We start from the raw sequence: 14,445 nt of genomic DNA on the forward strand, positions 1-14,445 counted from the left end.
CATTTAACATCCTTCACTTCAACAAATTGCTTTCCTCCTCCGAAGTGTGGCACCATTTGTGGTTCTCTTTCATTGATAAACATCCTTTTTATTGTTACCAGGCTGAACACACATATTCTCAGCTTTGCGCTCACATTTCCTTTCCAAAGCACTGAAATGCATATTGGGGCAGCATTATCGTGTAATCTTATTCACACTTTCTGAAGGCATGTTAAGTTGTGAGAGTTCTGATGGGGAAAGGGCTGAAATGAAGTAGCTACAAAGGCAACATAAATGATGCCAATCACTTAAATAATTTCCACGAGCATTTCAAAAAGCCTTTTTTAAAGAGAAACATTCGTCTAGTACACATATTCTGAGGGAAAAAGACTTCGAAATGATAGCTTAGTATTTGGAGGAAACAAATTCCAACCCTCTGGCAAAATAAGATGACTGCTTACATTTCTGAATATAAGTAGACAACAAACATAAAATGGGGGATAGTTTTCTAAGTCAGTTACAAATAATCAAGATTTATACGAAAACACAACTGTGAATCCAAGTCATATCATTAACAAGAATCTCTTAACCTAAGTAATATTTTTATATCTCTAATGATCATTTACTTTTATGAAAGGTTAAAGACCAATGAGGGTAACCAGTCAGTCTGCAGTTCATATGTCCTCCCAGAAGGAGAAAGAGTCCCGAAGTTTGCTGGTCCAGAGAAAGCTCTTCAAGGTTCCACGACAAACTTTACTTCAGATTTTTGCTAAGTGACAATTAAGAGATGTTGTGTTCTGATATCATCAAAGAACAAAATCAAAACCGTGAGTATTATCCAAGTACTTTCCAGTGTAGTCATTATTTTACTCCAGGAAGGAATATCAACCCCAAAGTATTGGTACTAAGAGCTTTAAACAGGCACGTAAAACCCGACATGTTTGCACAGAGCTCACCTGGATGTGGGAAAGCAAGACCCTGGATGAGAAACAGGTCAGATAGTCATGGAGCATGCAGACATGCATCCCACACAGGAAAAGAGGCCTTCTTCATGGGGTTTCTCTCTTCCCATTTGCTGCAGGGTATTCAAGGAATCTTCAAGAGTACTGCCATTCTCTATCTCTTATAAAACTTCTTTCATTAAGCCCTTTGTAAGTCTAAGCACTTCTTGATTATATTCACAGCAACCTTATAAGGCAGGCCCATTTTTTTTGTTTGTTTGTGGTACGCGGGCCTCTCACTGTTGTGGCCTCTCCCATTGTGGAGCACAGGCTCCGGACGCGCAGGCTCAGCGGCCATGGCTCACGAGCCCAGCCGCTCTGCGGCATGTGGGATCTTCCCGGACCGGGACATGAACCCGTGTCCCCTGCATCGGCAGGCAGACTCTCAACCACTGCGCCACCAGGGAAGCCCAAGCAGGCCATTTTAAGAACAGGAAAGTAGGCCCAGAACATTTCCACAGAGAGCCCAAGTTTACAGAACTAGTGAATGGATAGAGATAGGATCCAAATCTGTCTGGCTCTGAAGCTCATGCATCTGACTACCATGCTACGCCATATAACTAACCAGGTTCTAAAGAGTTTGCCCACCTAGAGAAGTTGAGAAGATATAACATGATCTGTCTTCATGAAGTCATTGACCAGTGGAGGAGTTGTGTGTATGTCTGTGTGTGTGTGTATTTTATAAGGACATAGTGTGACATGTTCCATGCTATAATTGGGGGAAGCCCAGTTTACTGTGAGTACAAGGAGGATGGACACTTTCCTAGCCTGAGGGACCAGGTCAAGATTCCTAAAGATGGACTGCATGAATCCAGTCTCATTAAAAAAAAAAAAAAGTGCAAGAGTGAGCATAATGGATGAAAAGAAGACATAGAGAATAAAGTATGCAAAGCCATGAGCACCAGAATATGCATGTTTAGGAAACTGCTATAAAAACTGAAGGGAAGGGCTTCCCTGGTGGCGCAGTGGTTGAGAGTCTGCCTGCCGATGCAGGGGACACGGGTTCGTGCCCCGGTCTGGGAAGATCCCACATGCCGCGGAGCGGCTGCGCCCGTGAGCCATGGCCGCTGAGCCTGCGCGTCCGGAGCCTCTGCTCGGCAACTGGAGAGGCCACAACAGTGAGAGGCCCTCGTACCACAAAAAAAATAAATAAATAAACAATGCAGACAGACAGTAGGTTAGTGGTTGCCAGGGTCTGAGGGGAGAGGGGAATGGAAATGATAAAAATATTCTAGGGTTAGAAAGTAGTGATGAATGTACTAATAATGAGTGAATTACATACTTTCAAAGGGTTAATTTTATGGTATGTTAACTATTTCTTAATAAAAACAAAAAAATCCCACATCTATACAATATGTATGCATTTGGGCTGAAGAGGATTAAAGGGGACATTTACTTTATCTGCAACTACATGTTCCAAACCAAGGCACCTCCTGAACTGACACTCAACTGGAAATAACCTTAAAGAAATAGCCACACATTGGCTCATAAAGTACCCAATGCACTGTGGGACCCAAAGGATGCCCCTGGAAACAATGATTAGATCAAAGAAACACTAATTATTTTTTACGTCATGTTCCAGCCTTTGGAGAAATTTTCTCTTTGCAAGAGGAACCACAAAAACTCAATCCAATAAAGTCAACCATCACTGAAACTTAATGTTGAAGCTATATAGGCTTTATTCATCTTTAAAACATTTTCTTAAATAGATTCCTAGTTGGTGAAATGTTCCAGGTAAAAAATCTCAGCCAGTGAAACCTCATGAACAGTCCTTTTATGGGTAGTAAAGCTTTGGGTTACAATAAAAAGGATAAATATATTTTTTATAAAATAAAATTTGTAGCAATGTGTATAACAGAACAGTAAATTAGAGGGATTATAAATCAAACAGATTTTATGACTGTGCTGTTCATCAAGGATTTAAAACTATTTTTAAAGAAGCCAACAGCAAAAAACAAGAAACAGGCCCAAAATCGAGTCTCTTGTGCTAAGCCACACACATTTAACAAGTCAGTCTGAATTACTTGCTCAGTACTAGTAAGATAATCTGCCTAAAAGACCCCAACTTCCTCCAAAGGAAGACAACCTTGCCTGAAACAATCCACTCTTTGCTAGAAATTTCCTTTTTCCTCTGCTTCTGCCTTTTATTTTGTTCAGCTCCTTGGAGCTCCTATCTGCTAGATGGAATGTTGCTTGATTCATGAATAATTTAGTAAAACCAATTAGATCTTTAAATTTACTCAGCTGAATTTTGTTTTCTAACAGGACACGGAGGCTTAGCTAAGAAGATTCATCTAAATGGAAGGGTGTATGTGCATGCTCTGTATTTATGTCTAAATATCTCTGGGTAACCTAGGTTAGAATGTAGACAGTGTAAATTCAATTGTTTAAAGATCCTGACGGGAGATGATAGAACACAGACTCTCTTACACACACACATCCCCTACCTGTACCAATATCTACTGATTTATTTACATACAGTCACACTGACCTGAGCGCACTAGATTCCGAGCTAGGCATATAACAGTCGGACTTCATCATCCTCTAGAAGTTAGAGCAGCTCTTTTAGGTTCCTGCACCTAATTCCAATGCGTGTGTGTGAAGGTGATTTCCCACACCACCAGCATTTCTCTGGACATCAGTGGGTGTCCTTACAATTCAACTCGATCCTGACACCTATCTATCTGCCTGGAGACAGCATCAGATTCCACAGGTTAAGGGTTCAGTCCTACAAGACTGTCTCCCTGTCCGTCCACTTCAGATGTCAGTCACGAGCCCAGGTTGTTACCTGTGCTTCTGACTAACTGGCTATAAACCAGAGGTTCCTGATGACCTCCTCCCTGGGCTCAATTAATTTGCTAGAGTGGTTCACAGAACTCAGAGAAACATTTTACTTACTAGATCACCAGCTTATTATAAAAGGACATAACTCAGAAACAGCCAGATAGAAGAGATACACATGGCAAGGTATGAGGAAAGGGTGTGGAACCCATGAGACCAAAGGCACCACTAGCCCAGCAACTCCACCTGTTCACCAGCCTAGATTCTCTTGGAACCTTCTCCTTTTGGATTTTTATGGAGGCTTCATTACATAGGCAGGATTGATTAAATCATGGACATCAGTGATCGATTCAACCTCCAGACCCTCTCCCCTACCAGAGCCCATGAGGCTAAGACTGAAAGTTCCAGCCTTCTCATCACTGGCAGGGTTGGTTCCCCTGGCAACGAGCCCCTATCCTTAGATGGGGTTCAGAAGTCACCTCATTCACATAACAAAAGACACCTTTATCACTCTAGTCACTTAGGAAATTCAGAAGGCTTTAGAAACTCTGTGCCATTAATGGGATAAAGACCAAATATAAATTTCTTCTTGTGAATCACAATATCACAGCCCCACAGCCCTATATGGCCCAGTCAGAGCAGGTGCCTCTGTACCTGAGTGGCATTTAGAGACAAGTCCCAGTTAAGGACCTGTCTGAATTATGTGTTGCTTCTCACAAAAAAAAGGCTGCTTCTCAGATGCTTTGGGAAGTTTTCCCAATCTGCCTTTCAGTTTAAAACACTCTGACCTCTGGAACTAAGGCAATAGGTTTTGTCTTTTAATAGAAAGTCTCCAAAGAACTTTCAGCTGTAGCTCTGAGAGTGGCAGCTTTGAAGATACTATATCATATTGTACTATTTTAGTATGTGTGTGTATATGTATATGTGTGTGTGTGCATATGTATATGTGTGTGTGTGTGTATATATATATATATATATATATATATATACACATATATATATATATTCCCAGTATATTGTGAAATGAGTAGATATATTTGGGTTTTGGGATTTACTGTGATTATTTATTTGCTATCAAAAATATTTATCATTGTTTTATTGTTGTTGTTATATGCTAAACTCAATTCAAGGTCCAAAACAAGTTATTTGCTACACTAAGATTATGTGGCTCCTTCTTATATTCCAATGGCTGCCTAGTCACTAGAAATCAACTTACTGACTTATTCTAATTCTCATCTCTACCGAATAATAGATATATTTAACAATTATAGGAGAAATGACCTGTGGACTAGACTGCTTATTATAGAATATATAGATACAGCTTATAAATATAAAAGTAGACTATTAAAAAGCAATACCTGGGGCTATCCCGGGTGGCGCAGTGGTTGAGAGTCCGCCTGCCGAGGTAGGGGACACGGGTTCGTGCCCCGGTCTGGGAAGATCCTACATGCCGCGGAGCGGCTGGGCCCGTGAGCCATGGCCGCTGAGCCTGTGCGTCCGGAGCCTGTGCTCCGCAACGGGAGAGGCCCGCGTACCGCAAAAAAAAAAAAAGCAATACCTTCTTAAAGGGAGATGTTTTCACTGATGGTATTCAGTACTCTCATCTCTAAATATGGATCCTGACAAGAAAAGTTTAAGATCATTTAGGGACTATATACACTGAGATTTTCCATGATTTCTTCTAACTTCGTTTCTAGAACATTCCTAAGCTTGAATATTTCCTTACTTTGTAGAAAGACTTGTGTCTAGTATAAATATCTTAAGTTGTAGATCTTTACTAAATTTAAATAATAAATTTTAGCATGGACATAAAAAATAGAAAAAAATCAGTACCAGTGATAGGTTCATAAAAGTAAAATGCTCTATTAAATTTATTATCAATCATAATTTTATCAGAGATTTACAGTTATACCACCTGATCTATCTACTTTACTTCCTCTGATTTAAGTCTTTGTTAGCCTGACATTGATAAAAAAAAAAAAAACCCCAAAACAAAAAAAAATCTCTTGTATTCCAAGGGGGTCTTCTAGAATTCAAAAGAGTTTTTGGTTAAAACACTACCACTGTACTGTTTTACTATTAGTATTACTAAACAGTATTACTATTTTAGATATTACCCCTTCATTTTTATTACAGCACCAGCAAAAATCACACTGTAGCTAGCTTAACAGTTGAATAAAAGAACAGTGCTCTTAAGATACTGAATTTTAGAATGAATAATTACTATTTCCACTGTCATATGAATTAGAATTCATAACAAAGAAAAGGCAGTGAAAGGTTGGAAGATTTTTTAAAGTTATTTTGTTGATGTTTCTACTATAAAAAGCCCTGTCAAGTTTTCTTTTGTAATTTTTATAATGTAGAAGATGTCTTTCTACTCTGCATATTTTATTCAGGAATATATTTCTATTTTAATTTTACTGCAGAGTTAATTGACTTAGGAAGGAGGCAACTAAAAACCTACTCTTTAAAATGCCATTATTTAAGTTGAGGGTGTGGGAGTGTGTGGGTAAGTAGGCACTGGGCAATATTGGTGATTATCCCAGTTTTATTTGGCAATAAAACTAAAAGAAAATTATAAGATTAGCACACATACAACAATTACTTATAACACTACAATCCTTCCTTAAATTTTCTTTCTTTCTCCTGCTTTAACCACAAAACAAAAGAACACTTAGCTAAATGAAGATAATTAAGACCATTAAGAATTATGGAGTCAGAACAATGGATTTTACTGCTCACCAGTCTGAAAATAAACAATATCCCTCTCAGTATAAAATGTAAAACTTTGCTCTGTAACTGAACCTTCCCCAAAATAGAATTCTGAGAGCATTCAAGAGCACTGGGATACATTTTCCAAACTGCTTCACTGGATGAACTTGACCTTCTAGGCAAGATTCTTATATTTGTTCTTGTAGAGGAAAGGAATATGAGCACTTTTTCTTGCTATTTCCTTTCTATAACATTTGAGTGGCCCAAGGCAATGTAGTTTATTCTCCCTTCTCTTAAGACAAGCTCCTTTTCCTGTTTCCTTTTAAGTAAAAACGTAAAGGTCAAGTTATCATTTCACAAAATGCTCCATTCTGCTGAAGCAATTCTAGCTTCTCTCACCATAATATGCTTTCACTAATTATTTCATAACTCATTTAAATTGGAGGCATTCTGGAAGGGAATTCGTTGAAACTACTCCTCAAGTAACTATTTTTTTTTTTTTTTAACTCAGGGGAATTTTAATTATAATGCCTGTGTTATTTAAAAGCAGAGTGCTACAATTTGCATCTTGAAACATCTATTGTAATAAGGAAGGAAGAAAAATATGCCCCTGAGTGAAATAACAACACAAGTAAATGCAAGTTAGTTGGCCTTTTATTTTCTTGATTTTCAAGAAAAAAAATGCAAATTCGACCTGAATTATAAAACCACTTACAAAGATAAAAGGTAACCAAAATCTTGCCCCTAGAAAGACTATTTATAAGCTGATTTTAAAAATCACATGTTCTCCACATTTCAGGAGAGACTGATCTTGTGTCATTATTTAATGCATAGCTGTGCTAGCAAAATCTTATCTTAGAAGAAAACATCCAAATCATAGTGTTTCCCCATGTTGGGAAGGAAAAATCTTTCCTTTACCCTTCTAGGTTCTTCTGACTGGTCTAAGAATTAAATTGACATAAGACAGATTAACAGAATACCACATTTAATTTCATACGTACAGAAATCCCACATATACGAGAGTGTAAGAGAACCACATATGTGAGAGGTTCAAAGACAGAAAACCAAAACGAGGTATATATGCTGTTCTGAGCTAAGGAGTGGGATACAGGCCGGGGCTTCCCAGGACAGGAGGGTCATTCACAGGACAATATAAAGAAGAGCAGACATTTAGTAATTAGATATTTGTCCTGCCATATAGATGGGGCCACTTAGATAAAGTGTATCTCTGGCAATAACTCTTTTTCTGGGAAAAATCCCCAATTTAAATTCTTCTAGGTTGTTAAGGGACAGACAGTAGTTTCTCTTGAGCCCATAGGATCTCCATTGCTTTTAGTGCAAAATAATCCACATACCAAAGTAGCACATCTTGGGGAGGCCTCTTCCGAACCCCTATACCCATAAGAAGTTGATATTTTCAAGGCAATAAATGGATAAAAGAAATCTACTATTATTTTCCCCTTAGTTTCTATTTTGGAGAGTTTGAATGATTAAAAATAAATGACTAAGTGGGAAACTATTCGCGGTATCCTTAAACCTAGTCCTTAGACTGAGAAGCAAAATGATAAGGGAGTAAGCGTGTGCCAGAGTTAGACAATCTAAGTTCTAGTCTCTGCCTGTAGAAAGCCACCTACCTCTTTTCAGTTTGTTCTCTGTCATTTTGGGTATCTATATCACTGGGCTTTTTTGAGCATTATGAGATAATGTGTATGAACATACTGTGCAAAGAGCAAAGGACTATAAAAAAAGCAAGTCAATGGTTTTAATATTCAAGACATAAATGCTTAAAATTAACAACAACAAAGAGAATCTACCTGGACACAAATGCTCTGTAATGTATCCTGCAGTCAGTGTTGCTTCACATGAGGGAGGAGAGGCTGGCCGCCTTCCAGCCCCAAGAGTGTGAATACAAGCAGAGGAAGCACTTAGGTTGCAACTGGGCTTCTAAGAGCCCTGCAGGAGAAGTAGACAGGCAAGTAGTCACGTGGGTCGGTGGGTGTGTTGGATGGTGGATGTGTGGTGGTGGTGTAATCAGGGAAAATGAATAAGATGACTCTTTCATGATTATTCAGAGGAGCTCTGTAGTGATCTGGTTTTCTTACACATCAGCATTATTTAAACTCCCAATCTAGACAAAATAACTCCTGTAGACCCAGCCTAGGTGACTCTTTTTCAGTTGGAAGGGCATCAAGGAGGCTTGGTTGAGAAGATTGCCCAGCATCTTTTTTCCAAAATGACAGCAGTTATTGCTTGGTCTAGACCCAGTACAAATTATATTGGCTCTACTGACAAAATAGATCAACTTTTGAAAAATGAATTTCGTAGTTAAACTGATTTTGGCATTGTTGGCCAACAAACTGCAGAGAGATTCAACCATTTGAAAACTCAATTCAGTCTTGCCAGTTTGTAATTATGGATTGCAAAGGCAGATATCTGATCTAGGACGATAATATTTATGGCTCAGGATTTGCAACCTATATTTACCTCCTTCCCCCCCCCCCCCCGTTTTTTGTACCACCACATGGGAATATTGAAAGCTGTCATTTCCTAGTAGTAATAATTGTAATAACACAATAACCGTTATTAAGTCTATTTATACTACTGCTGCTATTGAATAAGAATCTACTCTGCACTATGGCTTTACATCCTAGATGTTATTTGAAAGCCAGCACAGCCTTAGGAGGTAGATTATTATTATGTCTGTTTTATGGAAGAGAATACAGGCTCAGATAGCTGGTGACATCTGGCAGAGGGAAGACGTGCTTGGCCAGATGCAAACTCATCTTGATGTTATAGGAAGAAATAAGGAACTGACACATGCCTTTTATTTTTTTCACGTAGCATGAATATTCCAGCACAGTCCATCTTCTAATAGTTAATGAATTTGTAGACTATTGAGATATAAATCAAATTATTCCAACTCTGCCCATCAAGAGTAGGGACACAGGGCTTCCCTGGTGGCACAGTGGTTGAGAGTCCGCCTGCTGATGCAGGGGACACGGGTTCGTGTCCCAGTGTGGGGAGATCCCACGTGCCACGGAGTGGCTGGGCCCGTGAGCCATGGCCACTGAGCCTGCACGTCCGGAGCCTGTGCTCCGCAACGGGAGAGGCCACAACAGTGAGAGGCCCGCATACCGCAAAAAAAAAAAAAAAAAAAAAAAAAAAAAAAGAGTAGGGACACACATAGGTAAATTTAACTAATCACATCAAGGTCAATAATGAAGAAGTGGATGAGGAAGAGAAGGAAGAAGATAACATTGGCCAGAAACTCTCCATAGACGGCAGAAAGTTTACCTTCATTGGTAAAACAAGTATCTACTGAGAAACTACTAAACATGTCCGATGATTTTCTAGGTACTGAGTGGAGAGGGTGGTAGGAGAAGTTATATAAACAAAGTCTGGCTCTGCTCCTCTCTTCAAGCTGTTCTCCGTCTAGAAATGCTAAATAGAGGTACACAATGCAGATAAATACTGCACCATTTTAGATTAGAGCTAATTGGATACAAATACAATTCCCAAGTTTCAGCCAGTACTGGCCAAGTTGCTTTCAAACAGAGGTTTAACAACCCAGGTGCTCCTTATTGATAGAACTCACAATTCCCAGAAACACTGACAGTCGGTAGGCCGAAACACTGAGATTTTTAAGAAGATGTTGAATGGGCTGGTAGCCCCTCATTTCCCTTTCCTACTCTCTCTCCCTCTCCAGCTAAGCATGTACTCAGGGCTTAAAGAGCATTGAGAAGTTCTTAGAAAATAGAATGAATGGTGTATGGCAAGATCATTGCATGAAATAAGCTGACTGATTAAGGACCGATTTCATTTGCCACATTTCTTTTTATCAAGACACTTTGAGAAAGCAAAAATGGAAGAGAAGCATTCTATTAAATGGGCTCTACACAGCACCTGAGGGTAGAGAACAGATTTTTTTTTTTTTTTCTCATCCAAAGAAAAGCTGCCTGTTACCTTTTAGGAGTGACTGGTTTACTGACTGCTAATGTTTTAAAAATGAGATTAAATCAGGCCCGTGGTCTTTACTACAGGGAAGATATATGCCCCTTGTGCATTCCAGTGGTTTGGCAATCTTAACCTCAGCAGACATAACACTGACATATGCTGTGTTGCCAAACAGCAAGGTAAGTGTTTAAAAGGCTGTGAATAAGCCTCATTGCCTTGAAATGATACAATCTAATATTAAATTGTAACTCAGTGACTGAATCTGCCAGCCTATCCTTGTACAGAATACGAAAGTCAAAAGAAGAAGCCACTTTATTTTGATATCTCACAGGGAAGGGATTATTCTTCATCTCACCATTGAAACAGAGCATGTAAAAGTGAATCTAGATCACAGGAAACAGAAACCACAACTTACCAGGACATTTTCATTAACAGCACACATTTGTGTGTGCCTTTTGGAACAGGCATCAAAGTACCAGCCTGATTCACTCAAATCAGCAGAGCTACGTTGTATTGTGGGCAAGTGACGGATGGGATGTGAGCGTCCAGAAATTCTCAAATGCGGGAAATCAGACTGTACCCTTTCTGCTTCATTTGGAGCATTCCAGGAAAGTAGTTTTTACCTTAACCCTCAACACTTGCTCCACTTTTCTTTTTCAATCAATCATCATTAACATAGACGTCCAGTTCTCTCCACACTTTACGCTCGTCAATCAAATGTCAGACAGCCATCACTCAGAGATCCCAGGTGGCTGATAGCCTTGGTTTTCCTGATCAGGTGCCTCCTCATATGTGTCCTGAGTGAAGGAGACGCTCTGCACCCATGCTTCAGTCTAGCGTTGCTAGAGAAGGTGGAGGGTTCCACTAGGTAGGTTGACCAACTATTCTGGTTTTACGTGGGACTGAGGGGATCTCAGGACCAGTACTTTCAAGTGCTAAAAGCAGGTCAGTCCAGGTTAAACCAAGATGGCTGACCACTGTATCACCAGGACATCTTTGCTCTAGAATAGTCTTGTTTAACTGAAATATGAAAGAGAGTCCTTAGTGGGGAAAAGAAGCCATAAAAGAGTGGCAGGAAGTTGAATTTATGGACTGATTGCTTATCTATGAGATCTAATTTTTTATATCATAATCTGACAAAATCCCTTTTTTCAGATTTCAACTTTATTGCATCTTTACTAGAAGAGTACAAGGTGGGGGGGGGTGGTCCTGCCTGATTGTCCTAGTAAATGTCATTGCTGAAAATGAGTCCTCATTCTCATCAGTCTTCCTGTATATAGACTACATGGACCCTGGGAAAGGAAACCCATATCAAATGACTGCATTATGGCCTATTCATTCAAGTGAATAGAACTGAAGATTAAGTTTGAAAGGAGCCCTTCAAACCTGTTTACCTATCTGAAAGCCTAAATTTTTTTCAGGTTGGATCCATTTGCCTTGTTTTGTGACCAATATCAAAATTAAACAACAGAAAAAGATGAAAAAACAAAGTCAAAGCCCAACTTTTAGCTGAATCATTACAGAAATGAGGAAAATTTAATTCTTCTTCCTACAGGTCTACCTCTGAAAAGAAATAATCATGAGCTACACTCTAACCAAAATAAGTGGGGCAAAAAAGAGCAATATCCATGGATTCCAGAACATTCAGTACTGTTTCTTTCAGGGTCTGCACCACTTCAAAATATATATAAAAAGAAAAACTTTTCATCTTATTATTCGGTTATTGAGTCAATACATTACCAAGCATAAAGATATTTGGAAGCACTATTCAAAGTTTTATTTTTCACTTAGAGATTTATATGTTGTAGCCATTATAATTAAAATAAAATCCACTGCTCTAAAGGCAAAAAAAAACCAACCCAAACAAATAAACAAGCACACACACACACACACACACACACACACACACACAAACTGCAAATTTTCATCATTAGTGAGGCTGTAAAATGGAATTAATTAGGAAATTATTTTTCTATTAATGAAAACGCCTTCCTTACACATAAGTAGTGGATCAACTTGAACCAAATTTTGTTCTTGAAAATCTCATAATGTTATGTTAATTGTTGAGATTCTTCTATTGTTTTCCAAGCTAATTTAGGCAAAAAGTCAATCAAGACTGTGAGGAAATAAACATACATGTTTTTACATTTTTTCTTAAAAAATATACGTTGTTTTTACAAATATTAGGTTTTTTTTTTTAATCTCAAAAAGAAAAAAAAAAAAGGAGTAGAAGAAGAGATGGAGAAGGAAGAGGAGGAGAAGGAAAAATCCACTTACCTGCCACTGCAACTTTTGCTGTCCGACTAATTATTGACCCAGAATCTCCTAAAGATGCCTCACATTGGTAGAGTCCCTCATCTGGCTTATGGTGCCTGGAGTGAAGTATGTTTTGTATCAACAGAGAGCCATTTGGAAGTTGCTGCTTCCTTTCATCCATCGCCAAGGCAAGGTGGATGCCATCTTTCTTCCACTTGATAACTGGAGCTCCTCTGTCAGACTCTGCAGAGCAGTTCAGGAGGACATTTCCTCCCCGCATCGTGACGGCATCAGAAGGTTCCGACAGGAAGCGCAGTGATGTGAAAGACTTAATCTGGAAACCTGGAACATGAAAGTACAGGGAAATATGTTCACTTATTCAAATAGATCTCAGGAGTCAATCCCTTGCCTTTTCTTCACAAAACTTTTTCAAAACACCTGGGGGCTTTGAATAATGTCCAAGGCTAAATGAAACTTAAAATCAAGGATGTTGTGTTAAAGAAGTGAAAAAGTGTCCAACTGAGGTAACCACAATTAATGAAACTATTGGTTCCAAAAGTAATAATATAAAAAATTAAGAATTTATAGAAATCTAGGCATGGCACCATCACATATCAATCAACACTTGAAAATTTAGACAGAATAGACTAATATTTTCCAAAGTAGCCGTGGTGGGACTTCCCTGGTGGCACAGTGGTTAAGAATCCACCCGCCAATGCAGGGGACACGGATTCAAGCTCTGGTCGGGGAAGATCCCACATGCCGCGGAGCAACTAAACCTGTGTGCCACAACTACTGAACCTGTGCTCTAGAGCCCATGAGACACAACTACTGAGCCCACATGCCACAACTGCTGAAGCCCGTGCGCCTAGAGCCTGTGCTCCGCAAGAAGAGAACCACCACAATGAGAAGGCTATGGACCGCAACAAAGAGTAGCTCCCAATTGCCGCAACTAGAGAAAGCCCGCACACAGCAACAAAGACCCAACGCAGCCAAAAATAAATAAATATATATTTTAAATAAATAAATAAAGTAGCCATGGTTAGTAGTGGGGTAGCTAAGATTTAAGATGCTATTTCTGTCTCTGCATTCTGAGTTTAGTATCCAATAAATTTAAAAAGAAATCCACTCAGAGACAGTATTTCATTAACAATAATAACAAAAAAACAGCTCCAAACTGGGTGGGACAAGTTATTTAGAACAAAGCTCAGGTGTGTTTTAAATAGGTAAGAGATGCCACTTGCAGAAGCAAGTCAATAAAGCTACCACCTAAAGTCACAAACCCGTGATGTGTCTCAATTTCCATCCAAATGTTGCTCACGAGCCAGGAAGTCTAGGTGAATATTATAGTTGGATTTTTTCTCATAAACATCTATGAACATAAGAAATCAACAGAAAGAAGAGAAGGTTGTTTAAGAATCTGCAGGAGGTAAAACACCTACAATTAGTTTAAGTACATTCTTTTCAGGGCTGGCATCACAGCATCTGGCAGAATATTTGGTTGTTGAATCAAAGACTTTGATGAGGTCTCAGGAGGTCATGGGGCTCACCCTTTGCTCAGACAGGTGTATACCTAAATCACTCAAGTTCAATTACTTTAAATTTCATTTTCAATGATTTCTGGGCCTAGGGATTCTACAATATCCCTTGCTTTCAATATTGAATCATTCTTAGAGTCTTAACTGAATTTTCTTGCTTCCATTTAATCCCATTTTTCTCCTGAATCACCCTGTGTAACAGTGCAGAGGAGAGGAACACATTT

At 39.0% G+C, this 14,445-nt stretch overlaps 1 protein-coding gene across 1 annotated transcript in view; it reads right to left on the minus strand.

Moving 5' to 3' along the window:
- DCC (DCC netrin 1 receptor) overlaps positions 1–13,989 on the minus strand; it is a 771,692-nt gene extending 757,703 nt beyond the window's left edge. The window contains exons 1-2 of the mRNA XM_065889420.1: positions 13,950–13,989; positions 12,705–13,025 (exon numbers count right to left, since the gene is read on the minus strand). Of these exons, the coding sequence (XP_065745492.1) occupies positions 12,705–13,025; positions 13,950–13,989 (361 nt within the window). The remainder of the gene's footprint in view (positions 1–12,704; positions 13,026–13,949) is intronic.
- Between the last annotated feature and the right edge of the window lie 456 nt (positions 13,990–14,445).

Source organism: Phocoena phocoena, chromosome 13 (assembly GCF_963924675.1).
Source record: "Phocoena phocoena chromosome 13, mPhoPho1.1, whole genome shotgun sequence".
Taxonomy (NCBI): domain Eukaryota; kingdom Metazoa; phylum Chordata; class Mammalia; order Artiodactyla; family Phocoenidae; genus Phocoena; species Phocoena phocoena.